Source organism: Helicoverpa armigera, chromosome 18, assembly GCF_030705265.1.
Source record: "Helicoverpa armigera isolate CAAS_96S chromosome 18, ASM3070526v1, whole genome shotgun sequence".
NCBI classification, from domain to species: domain Eukaryota; kingdom Metazoa; phylum Arthropoda; class Insecta; order Lepidoptera; family Noctuidae; genus Helicoverpa; species Helicoverpa armigera.
This window is the reverse complement of record NC_087137.1, coordinates 9,889,041-9,911,429: the sequence shown is the minus strand read 5'-3', so window position 1 is coordinate 9,911,429 and position 22,389 is coordinate 9,889,041. Positions and strand designations below refer to the sequence as shown.

The 22,389-nt window shown below is 36.5% G+C and overlaps 1 protein-coding gene across 1 annotated transcript; it reads right to left on the bottom strand.

The window, feature by feature from the left end:
* Positions 1-47: 47 nt before the first annotated feature.
* On the bottom strand, positions 48-21,976 carry LOC110381436 (protein bicaudal C). The gene is made up of 20 exons (XM_049847886.2): positions 21,704-21,976; positions 21,319-21,463; positions 21,200-21,243; positions 21,055-21,124; positions 20,541-20,620; positions 19,862-19,924; positions 13,421-13,570; positions 10,309-10,422; positions 8,668-8,793; positions 8,061-8,279; positions 7,423-7,591; positions 6,691-7,119; positions 6,280-6,368; positions 5,626-5,728; positions 5,044-5,142; positions 4,461-4,594; positions 3,330-3,455; positions 2,773-2,923; positions 2,273-2,392; positions 48-1,790 (listed from the first exon to the last, which is right to left on the bottom strand). Exons 1-20 carry the CDS (start codon positions 21,782-21,784, stop codon positions 1,690-1,692), a joined length of 2,613 nt encoding a protein of 870 aa, XP_049703843.2. The 5' UTR covers positions 21,785-21,976; the 3' UTR covers positions 48-1,689.
* Between the last annotated feature and the right edge of the window lie 413 nt (positions 21,977-22,389).

Sequence of the window (22,389 nt, the reverse complement as noted above, 5' to 3'; positions counted from 1 at the left end):
GATTGAAAATAAAGGAAACTTTCTCAATAATAAAACAATTTAGAGCTTCAAACTTTAATCAGACAAGCAAAACTTAAAATAATGTAACAAAAATTTCCTATCTGCTTCGGAAATGTAAAAAATAAAAAAAACAACCTGACACCAAAAACTTAATAAACTAAAACCTTAAAAAGTACATTCACGCCCTATCAATTAATTAATATTCCATAATCTAAAGAGAATAGTCTACTAACATATCATAATCATAGTTTAAAACCGATTGAAATCACAAGTTCATGATTAAAATAATACTTAGTACATTTGTGATCTTAAAGTATTGTCAAGTAAGCGAAATGATACATAACTCGTTGGTGAAGTAATTATAAATATATTTTTAATGTAACGTTTGTAGTCCATAGTTCGCAACAGTTATGTATCATAATGCTACCTCTTTACTTAAAAATATAATTACTAAAAAAAAACAAAAAGCATTCACATTCAATTAGCATGTTAATATGGTTAAAATCAAAAATGCAGTAAAAAACTTAATTCATAATCACAAACACATAATGATTGGGTGAAAATTAAAATGTTAACAGATTAAAATGAATGACGTTGATACTAAATAGATATTAAAGTAGTCACTGAGGTTTTCACGGAATAGTTTTCAAATTAGTCGTATTTAAAATCAAGTCAATATACGCTGTCCATGTAGTTTCTGCTGATTTTGCGGAAAATGATCGATTAAAAATAGATTTTTGTATCGAAACTGAAAAACGACACTTCATAGGGCCAGTTTTACCAGCTTTCACAGTCTGTAGAATTATAAAGAAAGACATAAAGAGATCAGAAGTGCTATTTTCCAATTTTGATCTTTTCAGCGTCCTTTAAAATCATATTTCACAAAATATGGAATTAAAAGGAACGCAGGCATGATTCCGAAAACATTTTCCTAAATACTAAATAATCAAAGGTTAAAAGCCAAATATGATAAAATAGTCTGAATATATTGTACTTAAATCTACGTAAATGATGGGTTAAAAAATAAAACATGCTCTTCTTATAGCTACGATTAAAAATTCTATAAAAACTTATTAACTATCTGCGGCTGTAGGCCCGTTTACTTCAACAATTGTCTATGGAGATCTAATCGTCTTTGCTTTTAGCTATCGTAAAAAAACCTTTATAAAAAAACAACTTACGTATAAAAATCTCAAAAAAATAATCAACGAGATAAAGAAACGAGCTCATATCAATCAACTCTAGAACGAAGGTAGTTCTAATATCATATCAGTCTTACGTAAATATGTATGTTTATCTACTTTTAGTAAATTGCATTGAGATCCTCAATCCAGCCTTCAAGTGAGGTATGAGGGACGGAAATACTTAATTATAAAAACACACATTAGTACCTTAATTACATTTTGTACTCTTCTGAAATCAGTCTCTAGAATTGATTCAGTCTTGAAAGCTACGCATAATTTTTAAGGCATATAAAATAAAATAATCATTAAGTTTTGCTTATCTTATGACGAATTAATCCATTTGAGCAGACAGCCGTAGCCAAAATATTTTATTTCCTTTAAAAAACATTTTTTTCAATCCATTAAAAAAAGTAAAAATAAAACATGCGATTTAAAATATGCCTTATAAATTGATATTTTTATTATTTTCTTGTTATTATGCGTAGCTTGGAATGTAATTGGTGATTTACCATTTGTCTGGTGTGAGGGTGAACTTGGCGGGTGAAGCGACTATGTTACGTTCACCGGTGGCTGACGAGCTCTGGTAGGCTTTATTGGCTTTTAGATCTGTGGACAAGTTAAAAATAAGGTACACTTACGAAATATAGGACCTACTTATAAGTATGTTCAAGATCTCTTCACCCAAGGTTTTTTATAGGAGAAGAACAAAGAAAACTATATTGTTCTATTTGCCCCCCTGTGATATCACAAACACGATTACTGCGTAGCTTTAGAATGGGATATCTAAAGCCAAAGGCAAACCAAAAATGTAGGTAAACTTTAAGGACATTAAGCTAAGGCAGACAACAGTTGGTCCCATGGTTGGAAAAATTTTGATGCTACTCTTACTGTCCTGAATAATCCACAATACAGCAAAAATTTGGTTCATCATCATCATCAGCCTATCGCAGTCCTAGGAGTCGCTGGACATAGGCCTCTCCAAGTGCACGCCACTGAGATCGATTTTCGTTGTCGTTCAAAAATTTGGTTGAAACTCAGAAAAAAATAATGGACACTTCATGACATAAGTCTTAACACTTGATTCGTACCTGCTATCATGAGCAGCATCTTCCTGCGAGCTCCGAAGGCGGTGACTCCGATCTCGATGAGATCCGCCTCGTTCAGAGAGGTGAATGTAGACATGTCTAGCTCGTGCTTCTTGAATAAATCTGCAAAGAACGTATTGTGAAGAGTTTGATAATTGTTCTGACAAGTCTTTGACGAATATATCAGTATATTGTAGGTGCGTACATATTTAATTGGATGTTTTGCAAGCTGTGGATACGGAATAAAGTTAAGGCCTGGCTGGTTTAGGATTTTCTGAGCTAAAGCCATGATGAACCTAACAGATATTCTGTCGCCATCTTATACCAGTTCCCAGAGTTACTGGAACGAACAGTAAACAGTACTTGTATTTTGGAGCTGCTACTAGCAAAAGCTGACATGGCATGGGCAAGAGTGTGGATGGATAAAGTGGAAGGGGACGACCTAAGAAAAGATCGAGGGATTTTCTGAATTAGGATAAGTGTAGGAGGATGAGTGAACTTACCAATATACTTGTGCAAGCCCACATCCCGCAGTAGGGTAAGCAGTTGCTGGTAGCGGCAGGTGGCGGGCGGGGAGGCCACATGCGCGGGGGATGAGGTGCCCTCAGCTATGTTGGGACGCACCAGCTCAGAACGGTTCCAGCCTTTTTCCGGCTGTGTGGAGAAATGTACAATTTTATGTAAAAATACACAAGTAAGGTAAGCATAACATTAACTAACATTGTAGTCTGGATCTACGTATCTCGGCACTGAAGTGAGAAGGTCAGCGTGGGATGTCAACATTAGCAAGCGGTGTGCACCGACTGGTGGCAAATCCTCTGCCTCATTCAGATAAGTCCTTAACTTATACTACATTTTTTAAAGGAACTATAAAATGGTAGCGTTAGTGTTACACAAGACCCAGCACGTAAAACCGGAGTCTTCGAATGCTACTCAGTAGCAGCCGTCTTTAAAGATTCTACGTCAGAGACCTTTAGGTGGATTTGAGAAAAATGACACTATATGGATTCTAATTTCACCTGCAGTTAAGACAAAAGTAAGTAAATAATGTACAACTCACAGTAGTAACAGCAGAATCGCTATTATCGTTCAAGTTGATGGGTCCGGGCGAGGTGTGGCTGAAGTAGTAGCCCGACCAGCGCGGCGTCGGCACGCGGTAACCGCTGCCTACCGTCTCACGCATAGCCTGGTAACATTATGGTTAAAATATCTGAAGAATTCACAGTGACTTTAAGCTACTCTGATCATTAAACACTAATAAGTTTTATACTTTTGCGAGAATTAGACAGGCAACAAAAACTTGTGCTAATTTTAAAATATCTATATAATATTATCGGGCAGCACCTAATCAATATGTAGTTCTGATCTACATTTCTGATTTACCAAGAAAGCTATCCTTGAAGCAGTTTTTTTTTAGGTAAAGGGTCTTTTGGAAGTGTTTTTGCCACTTTTGAGACTTCTACTGTTTGTTACTCGAACATTAACTCTCTAATTTTGAAAGGGTAACCACGCCGAAAGAATTTCTTCCACGTACACAATTATACATGTCAATCCTTGATGCAACGTTATATCATCATAAATAACAACAAATTCGCTATTCCAAACACTACAACACCTTGATATTGACAGCTGCATACCACAACATTGCACTAAAATGCATAATGCATTCGTATACAAGTTAAGGTAAATGCCATGTTGTAACCTTCACACCGATGGTTTGTATGCATTCATTGATGAACCTTGTGGTTTTAAGGTTTCTGTAATAAAGTTTGGAAAGGTCTGCCTACCATTAAATGTGAATTTTTACCCTAATGTCTTGCCAAAATTGTCGATGAAGAAACTTGTTGCATAATTTTATGTGTAAGTACTTAATAATAACGTGTCCATGTATTGAAAGTAAATGAGCAAACGTCTCTGTGATGGTAAGTGATTTTCAGCCGAACCAAGAGAAAATTTAAACCTTCATAAAAAAATATTTACAGAACTATAAGATACTGAATTCTTTGCATAACTTTTGCGGCGCGGCGGACTGTTTCCAAGCGTCGGCGCTCATGGTAACATCATCCCCGTCCCCTCTTCGAATACTAAAATCTATTGCATCTGATAGACTAACACTCTTTAAATACCTTGCCATCTTGTACCAGTGTTTTTAGCTACAATATAAAAAAAACAGTAGGTGTAAGTTACTCACCTTGCCAGCTTCAGTCTTCATCTTCCTGTAGTCAGACAACGGGGACAGCTTGTTGAGCGTCTCCAGGGTTTTCTTCTCGCAGCCCACCGCGCGGCGATCAGCTATCGGCAGATCTGATATGATGTTCGCTAATTCTGAGGAAAGCGAGTGAAGTTTAGTTCTTGTTAGTTTATTTATATCGAGAATTTGCCAGAAAAAGGGCGGTTGAACAGTCTGTGTGTGTTGTCAGATTTATCAGGAATAGGTACACAGATTTTTTTTAAGGAAAATTAATATATCAACCGATTATAGGTGGTCAGAAAGCGGCGTTTCAACCGACAGGATCGTGAAAATTGATGATGAGCGTAGTTGGATTTAGAATAGCTATGTTCGACCAATTCTGGATAGCAGGTATTTAAATCTTATAAATTGAGCTATCGGTATGAATTTATAGATTTGGATGGAAAGCTCTGTTTTTCCACTACGACGACGCTTTGTTTAATTAACAATGTTTAATGCCAAATTCCATTTATATCGGAACATGTACCATTCTAGCATATTTATATCCTAATTTGTTAGTTATATTTGTAGCAGAATAGCTTACCGTTTTGTGAGCGTTCTGCGTCAGTAGAGGGCGCGGGGCTGTGAGTCTTGCTGATCGGAGACATGGATGGAGACACCACGTGGCTGCCCTCGCCACCACCTTCACAAACCATAGGATTTAGATGTTGGATTTGTAATACAGTTAGAAACTTTTAACGGTGAACAAAAATCAAAAAAGAAGGAATTACCTATACCTACATGGTGTTGATTTGAATCCGTGCAATATCCAAGGACGTAATTATGCTAGTGATTCTCAACCCAAATTAACAAAAAAAATGCAGTAACTGTATACAAAAGACGACGAAAAAGTAGCTTAAACAATCATCGTCCCGATCCAAGCTTATGGTCTAAATCTATTACTAAAGCTGATACTTTTTAAAACCACGTTTTATGGTCTTAAAAAGGGAAAAGGTTAATAAGGTGATTTTACAATAGGTACTTACTTCATTTGCTTTACGCATGAAACAAAACATGAACATCGTTAATAATTGATACTATGGTGTTCTCAATATAAGGCAATGAAAGTATCCTAATATTCTTTACACAAAATTAACTTTAAAAAGAAAATACTTGAATAAGTTACCCGATATGTTTTGCGTGTCAAGAGAGGCGGAGCTCCCGGTGAAGTTGCTCTGGTAGCCGCTGCTGCATTGTGTACTCGAGTTCAGAATCTGGTTCAACGTAATCTGATAATAAGCAACATTATTTACGTACATAGATGAAGATATGTACATATTTTTAAAGTTGAAAGAATTAGAATAAGAGAGCTTTCAGACAAGTAGAAGTCGTGGCGGCCTAGTGGGTAAAGAACTAATCTCTCGAGTATGAGGGTGTGGGTTCGATTCCAGGCAAGTACCAAAACTTTTCTAAGTTTGTATGTATTTTCTAAGTATGTCGTAGACACTAGTGGCTGACAAAAAGGTGAAGGAAAACATCTCGAGGAAACCTGGACTATAAAGTCTGAAATCACCAACCCGCATTGAGCAAGCGTGGTGATTAATGCTCAATACTTCTCCGTGTGAGAGGAGGCCGCAGCCCAGCAGTGGGACGATTAAAAAGACTGTAACATTTAACCGGGTTTGAGCGAAGACTCCAACGAATCCTAAAGCTAAGTACGCAAATACGCGCATCAAAATTCGGTAGTGTAAAACCTCTATTTACATCGAAACTACAGTAAAACTATCGAAAAGGTCGATGGTTAATAAATAATATGGCAAAAAGAAATAGAGAGACTTACTGGTCTATTATCAGTTGGCATTTGCTGCTGGTAAGGTGGCTGCATCATCATCGGTTGAGGGACCCCCATTTCTGCACCGTTTGTCATCGCTAATACAAAAACGCATGAATTTATATCCCAACATTACTTCTATTTACATCTATAGCTTAATAATGTTTTAAAACAAACTTAGTTATAGCGTCATAAAAGGTTCAAACTCCTTCGAAATGTCACACTGGTTGCATGTTTCCAAGGAGTGGGTCTCTTGGCAAAGAATCGGCAAGAAACTCCATAGGCACTCTTTTCAAGTGTTTTCATACAATACAAGTTATCCCTGAGGAAGTTATAGGAATGCAAGTGAATCTAATATGATGTATTAATAAATTATACAAAACGATTGTAACATAGTGTAAGAAGAAATTCAATACTCACGATTCCACGACCCACCCTGATTCTTATACATACCCGAATTAGGATTCGGGAGCATATTAGGATAATGAAACTGGCCACTCCTCGGCTGAGGAGAAGGTATCATCCAGGAGTTAGGGAACACTCCACAGGGTGGGGTTAACGCTACCGGGGACAAGGGGGTAGGATACCCTCCTGGGGTTGGCGGGTTATGGCCAAACATTGGGCTGCCTAGGCCAGCGAAGTTGGCCAACTCGTTCAGCTGTAAATTGAATGGGGAGCAAGGGGAGTTGCCCATATTGACCCCGTGTGTTGGCGAGAAAGGATTGAAGACCCCATAGTTGGACATATTGTTGGCCGAAATGGATGGGATGTTGTAGGATTCGGGTATTTCTGCGGTGATGACCGGCTCTTTGTCGCCTAGAAGTTCGCGGCGGGCTTCGTAAATGTCACCTAGAGGAAGAAAATTTAAATTAATATTTTGTGTATTGTTTAGCAGACTTGTTTTTTTGGGCTGTGATGAAATAAACTTAACATAACCAATTGCAGGAATTACCTGTGGCGGTGATTTTGGAAGATTCATACATATATTACTACGTCCATTTTTTCTAGACCTACTTTTAACATAAGGAACAGATAGTTTTTTCCTGCTTTTAACGAAGAAGAATTAGATTATTGCTACTGCTCTGAACCAGATTTTTGGTAACATTTACCTAAGATTTTATACCAAACCACAATAGTATCATAATATCTTACCAGCACACCTCTCGATGCCCTTAACAACGACGGAAGTGATCCCCTGCTTAGGCTTGCGACGTACATTGATGTACACGTTATACTTGTGCATCAGCTTGTTGGCTAGATCGTTGTCGATGCGGCTCGCGTCGTCCGGTACGTCGAATATCACGACAATGGGGAGGCTGCCCTGTGTAACGATATTATCATTGTCATTAGCCTCTTCTCTTACAGGGAAAAAATAAGTGTAATCACCAATATTTTTAAGTATAAACGCCGTAGCTTCCATGTAAAACGCTGCAATGGGATTACCTACACCTATAAGGCGGACCCAGGCGGATCCCACATTGGGCGAGGACATAAAATATGTATGAGTGCATAACATATTGGAAAGCCGGCTTGAGCGTACGAGAATGTCAAACTAAAATCTATAAAATGTATAAAAGTAGATTACAGTACAGATTCACTTATATGGAACACACAAAAAATATAGAAACATCAATACCACAATGCAGGCATATTAAGTTAAATTAAAAAGCTATTGTAATATATGATGAGATTTGTATGAACTAATCTTGCAATATGTCTTTGAGCACATAACTTGAGTGCCTACTTTATCAAAACCAAATCTATCATGTATTCATGTAACCACCACTTACCACTAACTGCTGCCTAGCCGCGTAAACATCCTTAATATTCCCAGTTATGGTCACACTGGACTTCTTGATGACTGGTATGTTAGGGTCTTCGGCATCTGGGAACATTATCTGGGTGTTGGTGCCTTTCATGATGATCTTGAGCTGTTCGGCTCCGCGGCCCACGACAACGCTGTGGTGCATGGGCGATATTTCTAAGGACATCTGCACTTGGGTTTGATTCTGGAAGAAAGGTTTTATTAGAGGATGTAAAGCTCAAACCGTAGATTACTGATAGTCGCTACTTTCAAATATAATCAAATATATATCTTAATTTAATATTGGCTAGATTAAAATAGGATAGATTATATCAGTTTAATGTTTGTAAGAGGTCGGCGCGTGATTGAATTCTCTTAAGAAACTGGTAGGCGCCTACTGCTTTTTTACACATTGTGTAGTCTAATAATTTTGCTGTCTTCTTCTAACTCTTATTATATTAAACTAAGTTTATTGGGAACCGTTTCTTTCTATGATGTGACATAGGTACACTACACACACGCAGCATAGAGAATTAGCAATATGCTAAACTCTCATTTAGTACAAGAAAACAATATTATTTAAGCATACTCACAGCCAAAGGTCCACACATGTAGTTCATGAGCAGGTTGGTAGCTTCCATGGTGGCCTGCACCTCCCACTGCACTCCTTTCACCACCAGCAAGTTCGCGTGCAGCTTCGGACGGTTACGCAGCATTACCTGGTGAGGGAGACCATTGATAAATCTGGAAAAGCTAAGGGTAAGCTTTAAGCTAAGAATATGGGATATTTGACCTGGAAACTGGATTCCAAGGCGTCGCATGAAAATATAAAGATGCTTTATCCTTATCCTTAATTACCTACTAATATTTTAATGCGAAAACATGTCTGTCTGTCTGTTGTGTGTTCAGACTAAAATTACTGTATATACCCATTTTAAGTGTTACGAATGTAAAATAGTTGCACCTAAAATCCTTTCTATTTCTGACAATAACTTAAAAGTATGAGTAATAAGTATTATATATATATATATATATTCGACGACCTCGATGGCGCAATGGTCACCATGCCGGACTGCCGAACCTGAGGTCCCGGGTTCGATTCCCGGTTCGGTCGACATGTGTGTGATGAGCATGTTTGTTGGCCGTGGTCTGGGTGTTACAATATGTATTTATCAATATATATATATGTAGCTATATGTAGTTTATCAGTTGTGTTAGCACCCATAACACAAGTTAATTAATAACTTACCATGGGGCTAACCGACCGTGTGTGGAAAATGTGTCCAGACATTATTATTCTCTTTCTGACCTCGGGACTACAGAGTCCCGGATTTTTGGGAAGCGAACGTGGGGCCGAAGCCAACACGCTGAAGCCCTTTTGAGACAACTTTAATGAAATGGTGACACAAAACCGACGATTATCCCTGTATACACTATAGAAATGTACCCAAGGACAATCCCCGGTTCTGTGCTAAACTATTGCTAACTATGGATGAAAACTACTTGGGCTATTGTGATGGGATGCTAATGGACTAGGAATGGGGAAACTACGGGAACTATGGCACCTGCCGATGACAATGTATTAAATACATGTTAAAATGGCAGGTGGAGACTCACCAACTCACTTACTGGGCCCTCGGGAATCAGTCACTGAATAGCAACAAGAGGGCAACAGGGACATGAGCGGCTGAGAAGGGTGAGGATACCTCGGCGGACTTTAAACGCAGATCACGCGCTCCCTGTGGGTCCAGCATCACCGGCCCACTCGCCACTTACCACGAGGCACCTACCCTCCGAGCAGGACTAACCTTGCTCTAGCGACTCCACTCTGACCGGCCGATGAAGGCAAGCCAAGAGGCGGGAGACCTATCCCCCGTCATGCTTCACTCCGGCAAGCCGGAGATGGGGGACAGTATACTCTCCCTGGAGCACTCGGATATATAGCCCCGCGGGGTCGCTACTCCCCGTCATCCGCCTCAGATGCCCTGCGGGGCACATTATTATTATTATTAAAAAAAAAAGTATGAGCATCTATTGATCACCATTTAATCACACCGTGACATTATGAAGGCGAAAGTTTGTGAGTGTGTGTGTGACACTTCACACGTCTGGACCAATATATCAACATTTTTATGCAGGAAATTGACATCCTGGAATAACACATAGGCGTTTTACCTGGATATACTTCCCTGTGGACGAGGGTGAAACTGCGTTAAATACAGTAAATATCTTACCTGTACATTATACTGGTCCTGTATATTCTGCACATACGGCGAGTTGATGTCTGGCAGCGGCTGACTGCTCGGCACTATCGGCAGCTCGAAGCAAAACACCAGTGGAGTCAGGGACTGTGTAGGAGAATTAATATTTTAGCTATATTTCAAGGCATAGCGCAGTCATTACGTGATTGTGTTGACAAAAATATTTACTTGTAGATATGTACTTAATGCCATTTTTTGACTTGAGCACTATATTTTTTAGGTATTATAAGATTTTCAAACAAAAAAATACATAGGTATGCATAATAGCAATGTATGATAAACCAAAGCTCTCCCTCAGTTAACACGCAGAAATGCGACTACCGGCTATAATTATTTTAACAGGCGCTTCAGTTAAGACTGCATTATGGACTGAAATCCAAAAACAATAAACGATCTGGACTAAAAATCAACATCAGTGCCTCTCTGTAAGAAAATCCTATTAGACTAAAAAAGGTATGTACAAAATAAACTCTTTTGCAAAAAAAACGGGCACCTATGTGAAATCTTAGTTTTAAGGACTTTACGTGTATTTCAAAGGGTTTTAATGATTGTAGTATGTTTCTAGCATCAAAAGAGTTAGTCGAGCATGCGTGATAGTGTATTCTAAATTTGAATTTTGTGAAATTGCTAAGTAATTGGTTAAACCTTGTTTTGGACTAATTTGCTAGCAGAAAGTTCGTCGGTGTTTTGAAAAGTTTTCGAAGGGATTTTCAGGAAAATGATAATGCAGTTTTAATTAATGATTAATGTACTTTTTTGTTAGATCAAAACATTTTTGAAAAACTATGCGTATTTAATAAAATTTTCACCTGCTCTAAATGGGCTATACTGATGATTGATGGCAATGTTAAGAGTTTCGGTATTTTAGTGTAAAGCGTACTATTGTTTAGATATTGTACCCACGTGTTTTAAAATATCGCTTTTTCATAAATAAACACTATTTAGAAGAGTATCAGTACCTTTGGCTGCGACAAAACCAATTTAAAGTAAGCAGTGCCGATCACAACTCGTCTCCTATCGGACTTTGACATTTAAAAATATCCAAATTTTGTGATAAATGTTAAAATTAACCATATAAAAAAAGATGGGAAAGGTTAAAGTTATCCAAAAAGTCAAATTATTGCCACGCTGAAGCTCTCGATAACTCCATAGGTATCGGGTTACTAAACGGCGATTTAGCTGAAAGGGAGTCAAGCATTCAAAATTATTGGCCCAAACGTATATTTCTTAAGAAATGAGCAGATAGCGAATTAGTGTTATGATTTAAGCAGGAAAGTGCTGTAGATGCCAGAAAATCTCATTGTAGGCAAGTTTATTTAAAAAAATGTCCGTGGAATGAAAACACGCCATTTGAACGCTCAGACTCATAGATCTTCAGAGGTCTACGGAGTTTCCCAAGAGACGAGGTTGTTTAAAAATCATTGATTACGAGACCTTAAGACCTCGTGCTCACAGTCTATGCGCTATTTTCTGTATTTTGTAGAATTTCAAGACTTTTAAAAATGTCAAAGTCCGATAGGAGACGAGTTGTGATCGGCACTGCTTACTTTAAATTGGTTTTGTCGCAGCCAAAGGTACTGATACTCTTCTAAATAGTGTTTATTTATGAAAAAGCGATATTTTAAAACACGTGGGTACAATATCTAAACAATAGAACGCGTTACATTAAAATACCGAAACTCTTAACATTGCCATCAGTCATCAGTATAGCCCATTTAGAACAGGTGAAAATTTTATCAAACACGCATAGTTTTACAAAAATGTTTTGATCTAACAAAAAAGTACATTAATTAAGGCTTATGTTTAACTGATCACCAGATATAGTAACAAACAGCAGACAAAAATAGTAAATGATCACCAAAATGAAACTCGCATTTTAATGTAAAACTATCACCAAAGTTTTAACACTTTGCTATCCTATTTAAGTGAAATTACTCCAAAATAAATCATGCGTAAGCCAAAAATAGTAAATGATCACCAAAATTAAACCACCATTTTAAAGTAAGATTATAACCAAAGTTTTTAAATTCTGCTATCCTATTTAAGCAAAATGAGTCCAAAAAAATCATTGTTATCCCAAAAGTAGTAAATGATCACCAAAAGTAGTAAATGATCATCAAAAAAGTTTTTATATCTTGCTATCCTGTTTAAGTAAACTGACTCCAAAAAAATAAGTTCGGCCTGATAAAATAAATGTAATAACATTATGGGGACCCTTTTCCTGCACTAGCGTGGAAAATTGTCTATTGCATGCCTCTAAACAGTGCGATAAGAGTGTATTGAGAAACACATTCTTCTTCTTCTTTCTCCTGCCCTGTTGTGTCATTTTCTTCCATTTTCCCCTGTCACTCGTCATACTGACACTCACGCATGCATTGCAAGCCGGACACATAACTTAATATGGCATCATAATACTTTATTTGGTAATAAGCCTACATTTTATGGCAATCACAGTGACTTATTTAGGCAACAATAATACATTAATTTGGTCGTCAAGAGTTGGTGATCATTTACTAAATTTGGTGGTCGAATACAATTTAAAGTGAAGTCGTGACTAAAATAGCTGGTACTATTACATTTTTAGACTTTATTTTTCTGGTGTTCAGTAGATATTTCTGGTTGCAAAACTTAGGGTATCAAAGCATTTTATGGTGGTCATTATATTTGTTCCCATTAATTAATAATTAAAACTGCATTATCATTTTCCTGAAAATCCCTTCGAAAACTTTTCAAAACACCGACGAACTTTCTGCTAGCAAATTAGTCCAAAACAAGGTTTAACCAATTTCTTAGCAATTTCACAAAATTAAAATTTAGAATACACTATCACGCATGCTCGACTAACTCTTTTGATGCTAGAAACATACTACAATCATTAAAACCCTTTGAAATACACGTAAAGACCTTAAAACTAAGATTTCACATAGGTGCCCGTTTTTTTGCAAAAGAGTGTATATGTAACTTATACAACTGTATATCTAGTTGGGTACTATTATTTTACCATGTATGAGCACAAAATAAATATTTTTCGCAATTTTGTGGTACAAGCATATTCGTGAAGTTTAAATAACTAAAAGTTACTTACCCTAACACGAGCTCTAGCCCTCTCAACGCGCTCCATATCGCCAGCGATGGAAACCTGGTTGCTCTTCTCTACGGTGCTGGTGCGGTTGGAATCAGGGAAGTGGATGTGACACCCTGTCTCCTCCATCACGCGTTTGATTGTCAACCCGCCCTGTGTGGAAAGAGGTATATACTTGTTTATATGGAAATGATAAGATCAGATTTTATATTATTGTGAGTCCACACGATACCAACTTCACACAGATCTTCATACTTAAAATTTTGTCTGCACAACAAATCGGTGCATACAAAAGTCTGAGCTATTGATAAGTTAGCAACATCTTGTCATCATATTTTCACTCAGACTTTTATTTTTATAGAGATTTTTGTACAAACTTAAAGTATGTATCTTGTGTAGCGACTATATATACATTAGCTGCCTATTACAGACTACAGCTAGATACTATAATATTACCTACTAAAAAATATGGTAAATATGTTATGGAGCATTTACAATCGTGTCTACATTCTCTCCCACACCTATTAAATTATTTTGATGTGAAAAGAGGCCGAGAAATCTTTGTTATTCTCTCGTGTTCTCAAGCTCTAAGTACACCTACATACAAAAAAAAAAGAAATAATGCTCTTAGTGTAACCTCTAGTTCTTTGATCGTTTGGTCCGAAAGCATCTTTGTATTCGAAAGTGGAAAATCTGTATTTCTCCTTAAATCTGAAATAGCTCTGAATCTTTCTACCGTATCCTCACTAAAAAGTAGAACTATCCTATAGTTCCATCGATATGTAATTTTGTAAATATCTAGATTAAAAAGTGGGGGAGTTAAACATCGTATTTCGTTGAGCCTATTGTTGGCCAAAACACAAAAACACAGGCCAGGGAAAGTACCTACCTACTCATACTTTCTTTTAAGTAGGTAATTAATTACTGAAATTATTTTGCCACACGTGTAGACTATTTAAATACTAGAGGAAGGTACGGGTGATTGCACGTGAGCACATTAAAAGTGCTATTTTTATACAATGCAATATTATTTTATTGGCCGAAGATCCTTACAACGGATAATTCCGTACGTGTTTCAACGATAATATACTCGTAAGTATACCTAATCGTAATTGCGAATACCCGTATTCACAATAAAGAATCAAGGTGTCTGGTAAGTACCCACGTATTCAACCACGCCACGGAAAAAATTATATCTATTAGGTAGGTAGGCACTGGGTAGGTTTTTATTACATATCTAAGAGAAATACCTACCTACAGTACCTATACTCCATTCAAAATAACATTAGAAATTTAATTAAACCTTTTTTACTGTTTGTTCAACCGATTTTAACTTCTATTGCGTTAGTAGTATGATTAATGGCGGCTGCAGTAAATACTTGGTATTGTAACCACTATTTTGCTTTCAATTCCGTTCTTTTGTCTACGGAATAGACGTCAAAATCGGTTGAACAAACAGTAAAAAAGGTTTAATTAAATTTCTAATGTTATTTTAAATGGAGTATAGTTTGTAAGCAATCAATAAACTCGTGATTATAAACTTAATAAAATGTACCTAACACCTTAAAACACACGATTGCAATCAGGTAAATCCCTAATGCAATACTGTAAGTATTGTATTTTGACAATCATTCCATCCTAACTAATATTATAAATGTGAAAGTAACTCTGTCTGTCTGTCTGACTGTCTGTCTGTCTGTCTGTCTTTTCTTCACGCCTAAACTACTGAACCGATTTGTGTGAAATTTGGTACAGACATAGTTTGGAACTTGAGAAAGGACATAGGATAGTTTTTATTTCAAAAAATATATAAAAATAAAAAATAAAATTTATTCCGGACATATAGCGCCATCTATTGGTCAAACCAAAAATATGCCGGAAGTCACTATATTATGCGAACGAAGTCGCGGGCAAAAGCTACTTTCAGAATGAAATAAAGTTTGGTTTACATACAGTCACTTGCGTAATTGATTAGGTACCTTATTTAAGATAAATTATGTGCCTATTTTTGTAGGATCTATAGAACAGTTTAAAATAATAATTCCAAGTGATTAAGTCCAGAAGAGATTCCCAAATTACTCGCGTTACGAAACTAGTCGATTATTTTGGCAACAATCATAACTCATCTTACTTATTCCGGTAATGACTATGAAAACACGAAACAGCGTGTGAACGATTGAACAATAGGAAGTTTCAGACTATTTACTTATTTCAATATCTTGATCAAATGTGAAAATCTTATGAGAAGACGGCAGATACGAGGAATATGGAAGGAGAAAACATGCTATCCTCATCAACATCTCAGCCATAAAACGCCCACTGCTGAACATAAGCCTCCCCCTTAGATCTTCACAGATACCTGTTGGATTCGACCTGCATCCAGCATCTTCCGGCGACCTTTATAAGGTCGTCTGTCCACCTTATTGGACGTCTTACGCTGAAAACATGCTGTGCCGACCACAAAAAAAGTAGTTTAAGGCCAGGAGGGTGATGATGATCTTGTAAAAATGCGAAGTTCTAATGAGATGACTATATATTATGTAGATGGGAGGTGAAAACATGGCGCCGAAAACTTATAAATTGGGATAAAGGGCAGGAGAATGATGATGATGATCTTGCTTGTATAAATGCGAATGGTAATGTTAAGAGATAAAAAAGCAAAAAAAAAAATCGGTTCAGATACTTTTGATAAATATTATTTTATTCTGACACTGAAACTAAAACAAATACTTAAATACAAGACCACAGTTTTCTCTTGACAAATAATGAATTTGCTCCAATACGCACAGTTAAACTATCTTGCTAAAATAATGTTAGCACTCAACGAACATTTAGCTAAGATATACTATCCAATACTTATTTATGTTGATACTTAACACCAGCCCCGGATCTTCAATTTTTTTTAGGCGGGGCAAAAACTGAAAAATGCCGCCCCGTCTCCCTACTTATGTTTATTTTCACCTTTATCATCCATATAATTTTTGCTATCAATACATAGGCACAGGGCCGTCTCTAGTTCATGTAGCGCCTGGGTGCAATCATCACCCAAGCGCCAGCTATGCATCTATTGAAAGATTTTGAGTAGTACATATTGATCGAAGTTCATCGAAGTTCATATTGATCGAAGAAGATTAGTTTAGTAGTTTTACAAGGAATATAAATAAGAACGTTCGAACGAAAGTCACTTTTTTGGTAGGCAAAAGACTTAAAAAAATGTTTCCAAATCATTGTAGGCTCAAACTGTTGGCCACGTTTAAGTTATGAAAGTTGAGACAGAAGAAAGCAATTGTAAAAATTAGCGCGAGCGGAGCGAGCGCGCAAATTTTTTTATTTTGGGACACAAAAAGTTAATAAGTTTTAAAAAGCGCTGTAAAGTAAAAAGCAGCCGGAAGCGCGAACTGTTATTTTTCGAGGACTCCATAAATTTTTTTTTGCAACATTTGACTTATGAAGTTACCAAACAAATGTATACCTTATATAATATTGCGCGAGCGAAGCGAGCGCGAAATTTTTTGAGCCTACGACACAAAAGTACCTGGTTAAGGACATTGTAAAGCAACAAGTAGCCGCGACCGTAGCGAGCGCGAACATTTTTAAATTATTTTTTTGAAAACTCACATATTAAACTCCGACTTATGTACAAATAAAAAGAAACCGTGATTAGAGCGAGTGCCATTTGTGTTCGTTGATTCGGTACGTCAATAAAAATAAACAATCAGAAATACAGTACATATAATGTCATTTAGCGTAGCGAGCGAGAATTTTTTTCACTTAGTTGGAGGATTAATCAAAATGATCAATCAAACAAAGCGAAGGCGATTATTTGTCAGTATCATGATACAATGTGGAACTTCCTTAGAAAACGGGTGTAATTAAAAAAAAAAAAATGTAAAATTTCCTGGTGGTGGGGCGTCCCGCGGCGCCCCTGAGATCAGGCGCCAAGGTTATTCGCACACCCTGCACCATAGGTTAAGACTAACTTTATATATTATAAATGATGAGTTGTCCATTGGTCAGTGAATTGTGAATTTGGCAGCCGCCTGATTTTGCCGCCCCCTGAATTTGCCGCCCGGGGCATAGGCCCCGGCTTGCCCCCCCCTAGATCCGGGGCTGCTTAACACGATTAGTCAAGTGATTTAGTCAACGCCTACAAGCATTTGATTATCGTAATGGTACTATTGAATCAAGATTTTATCGTGAACTCGCTAAGTTACACTTTAAAATACTAAGTACCTACCTATTGTGCGTTGGAAAATTGAGTGTTTTTATTACCTACAAGTTGAGGGAAAAATATCGAAGTTTGAATTTTTTAAAATCATATATGATATGTATGTATAATTTCATGCTTTTCAGTAGGTATGAGGAGTGCCAAGATATTTAGTTCGTTTTTTTTTTCTTTTTAAATCTTTTGCAATAATCACGACTCACTTGATAAAGCACAACTTGTTTTGAATTAACTTGCGTCATCTTATAATAAGTGACCACTATTGAAGTAAGTAGTCATCAATACATAGGGATTAACAACATAAAAGGTAGTAAAAAATAAAATCCCCTTACCTTTAATTGTATTAAAAATATACATTTCGTAATTTTAATCCTAAGTCATTATGAAATAGGTACCTATATTTAAAATCAGGTGTCTGTCGATACCTAAAGTTTTTGTTCAGACCCATTTTTCTCAGTTCACTGGTAATTCCCATCCTAATTGAAACAACAACAGTTCAGTGAAAAAATCTACGAAAATTCTCACGAAACTGATGATTTTGTCGATTAATATTTTGGGAGTAACCCAATGTATTCATTTATTATGATTGCTTTTAAAGACGAGTGCTCTAAAAAAATGCGTTAAAATTAGGTATAGTAATGTTGTAAACTTGCAGTTTGTTTGCTTGAACTCGCTAACCTCGGTAACTACAGACTTGTCCGATTTGTAAAAAATATTTCAGTGTTAGGTAGCCCATTTATCGAGTAAATCGTGATCGTATTTGGTGTCTGAATTTTGTTTTCATAATACTAAAATTGTAATAGACAGCTATGTTGCTGAGAAGTTTGTTCTTCCCAAGCGGTGAAGAGGGCAATGAGGGAGTGAAAGGTTTTTAGGGGTGCTGTCCAATATAATTTGACTAGAAAAGTACTTATTCAATTGGCCTAATTTCCTTTTATTTACTTTGACTCTGTTACTGTTCGCAGGTGAGTATCCTCCTTTAAATTATAATTTAAACACGTGAATACAAAAACGTGACAGCATCGACTCGTCATGGCATTTGATTACAATATCGTAATTATGAAGACTATGAAGTTCAATTGATTTGATCTCGTAAATAAAAGCCTGTCTGATAAAATAATCGAGCAAAAAAACGTTGATTTGTATTACTTGTGCTCATAAAACTTGTTACTTGACACTTATTGCCTAATTATCGAAATATAGGTATTATACATACCTCCATATGAATCTATCTACCGACCGACTCGGTTAATGTTGTCATGGTATGGGCATGCAGTGTGGCGGAATGAAGATCATGTCAGGACAATAATGTCAGGACACCTTTTCACACACGGTTGGTTAGCCCCATGCTAAGTTATTAATTAACTTGTGTTATGGGTGCTAACACAACTCACATATACATATTTTATAAATACATATTGTAACACCCAGACCACGGCCAACAAGCATGCTCATCACACAAATGTCGACCGAACCGGGAATCGAACCCGGGACCTCAGGTTCGGCAGTCCGGCATGGTGACCATTGCGCCATCGAGGTCGTCAAGATCATCATGTAGTGAGGAAGGTCGTAAGAACGTGGATGCATATAGACAAAAACCAAAGAAGACATGGAAAAAATATAGGTACCTAGCTACTTGTGAAATGACATCAAACTAAAAAGATATGCTGCACCAACTCCAAATAAAAGTGGGATAAAATTGAGAATCATGACGAGTATTTACTGCATACTTAAATATGTAGTTATTATGTGTCCTTAAGTTCCTACTGAACATACCTACATTACATAGGTAACCGAAATAAATCTACATAACGTAAAAAGAAGTCATGTTTTACACTACTAGGTAAAACTCAAGAACTGCTGAACCGATTCGTGTGAGGATTGGTGGGTTCAGAACCTGAACGGATGAAGGAGGTCATCACAAGATACTGCGATAGTATTCCCGATGTCGGAGGATACTGCGGGTGAAACCATATTTTAACCAAAACCCACTAATTACACGTATTAAGATGGGCTTATAAGATGATGCGAAAAACAATCGAGGACATCTACCGCACATGGGCCGTTAATTAATTAGTCATTTAAAACGTGTTTAAAATATTTTTTAAATGCCACTTGGATTGGCTTTGACAGAACTAGAATGATCCTATAAAACGTAAGTAAGCCACGTAAGAATGCGTAAATTACTATGGAACTTTAAAAAAAACTAAAAGACTTACCTTTCCGATGATATGCGAGTGATCAGTGTAGCTGACATCGATCTTCATTGTAACCCGGTTATTCTGAAAAAAATACTAGTGTAAGTTCAATCATCGTAACTTATATCTAACTACTTCAAAAAAGGGTGGATAAGAAAAAAGTTGATCCTAATCACACATTAATAATGGCCGAGTTGCTTCTTAATTTAGGAGCGTGAAATTTAACACCATAAATGCGTAATTGTATGTCTGTCTCTCTATTACACTTTCACGTTTCAACAGCTGAACCGAATAAGATGATTATAAATAGTCGTCTCCTCAGGATTCGTCCGATAACTTTGTACCTAGCTGTTACGAAGACAAAATGTTGTATTAGTCCTCAAATAATACCTCGCACTGGCAGTTTGCTTCTATACTGTCAGCGTAAAACCATTCCGTACTTTCAACTAACTTGTAGAACTACTATTAGCAATTTATAGCAAAATATTTCCATGTTAAAACGATAACATAAATGCTTTTCATGAATATATTGCATGAAATGCGTTAGCTTATGCCCAGCTCCTTCATGAAGGTGAATCACAGTGATTAACAATGCACTCTATATCTACACACGTGTCTTCTGAGATGACCCTCTAACCAAAAATAAATCACTAAATTATGGTAAGTAAATAATTAGTGAAAAATATGATAAAATCCTTACCCTTGTGTCCAATAACTGAATTATTTTCTCTCGAGCCAGCTTCACATCATCAGGTCGACCAGCGACTCTCACGTGTGGGTCTAAACACAATAAAAAATTAAATTAAAATCATAGTAAATCACCACATTACTCCAGAAACACTGAATATCACATACCAACTTCAAAAAGATCAATAAATTTATTATTACGTATTTTTCTTATCACATTATAAACAAAATCGTCACTTTCTTCGTCAAAAACCATTGTTACTTCATTAAATATAATTAAAATAATTAATTGATTGTTAAATATGTTATTCGACGTAACGGACGCGCGCCCGAATACATTATAAAATAAAATTTTGAAAGAGCGCCACGCTGGCGCCGCTAGGCTAGTCTATTTGGCGCCAACCCGCCAAAATCGCGAACAAAATAATGCAGGTGTTCCGTTTATTTTTTAAATTTAAAAAATTGTACGTTCATTTTTTTTTGAATATTTTTTGTTCAGTAAAATGAAGAGTTGCTATATTCAATACCTTTTTTAGATCGAGCACCAATTTTTAGACGAGCTGGCCAATTAATCAATGTGTTTGTTTCAGTCATTACCTGAAATAAATAATTGATGATGATTTTTGATGATGATGAATGTATTATTTTAAATAATATTAGTATTTTCCTTACCCGGTGGAAGAATGCTTGAGCTGTTTGTGAGTCATCCAAGTTATCTGTAAAAATTTACTATTTGAATGACTGATCTGAAAACTTAAATATGCTAACTGTGACCTAATGATGATTGTTACCAGCAAGCATTGCCTCCAGGCGACGTCGGTCAACACGGAATCTTTCCTGGTATACATCTTCAGCACTGTTTAGCCCAAGTATCACGGCTAATTTCTGTAGGTCTTCTGCTGACGTCACTGTGTTACTCGTTCCACTTTCGGAAGCCTATAACGGTTATTTGCAAAGGGGTTGAAAGACGAAAATAGAAAATCTCGATGATTATTCACAGCCGTTACACTGTTTTTCCGAAAAATAGGTTAGTTAATTCAAATTGGTATAGGTAGGTGCCCCATTAGGATTACGCAAGGAATCTTTTTACAAAATGGCGGAGATATAAAGCGTGAAAGAGAATTTAGAAGTTTCTAAAACGTGATAATATAAATAATTAGGTTGTAAAACACTTACTTCGCTTAACGTGTCTTTGTCAGAATTATGTTTCAACTCCGATAAATGCGTTTTAACTGTTAAAAAGTTGGTCGATGCCATGGCTAATTGAGCAACAGAATTATATTATAACAATATAATCGCAGTCAACTAGCATTTATACAAATAAATCAATTGATCAATAAATAAATAAATTGTCTAATATACATAATTATTACAAACGAATAAAATACTAATGGAGTTTTTGTATTTCAAATACCAGAACTACTTCACGTATTGCTTGACCGAAACCGAGTGAACTTCATTCTGATTGAATATAAAAGACCTAGAAAATTCGTAATATTCATAAATATGAGGGTAAGAAGATTTAAAGTAAGTTCTAACTACCCCTAATTTTATTTGATTCTATCGCCATACTCGTACCATAGACTACGATGAAGTGTTACCATTTTTCCTCAATTATTTCATGGATATTTTTATGTAATTACAAACCTAATTCGCGCAGTAAAAATGCATCGTTTGTAATACGGAGGCCCGTCTTGAAACAACCAATAAGAATTCCTCCCGCGCCGCCACGCATTGGCGTCGAGACGGCGCCAACTCGTTAATTTCTCCGCGGACTTTATTTTTAAGCGTAGATAAAAAATTGCAGGCCAAGTATAAATTGCAGCGTTAAATCTTATTTTTTTCTATTTTTATCTTGAAAA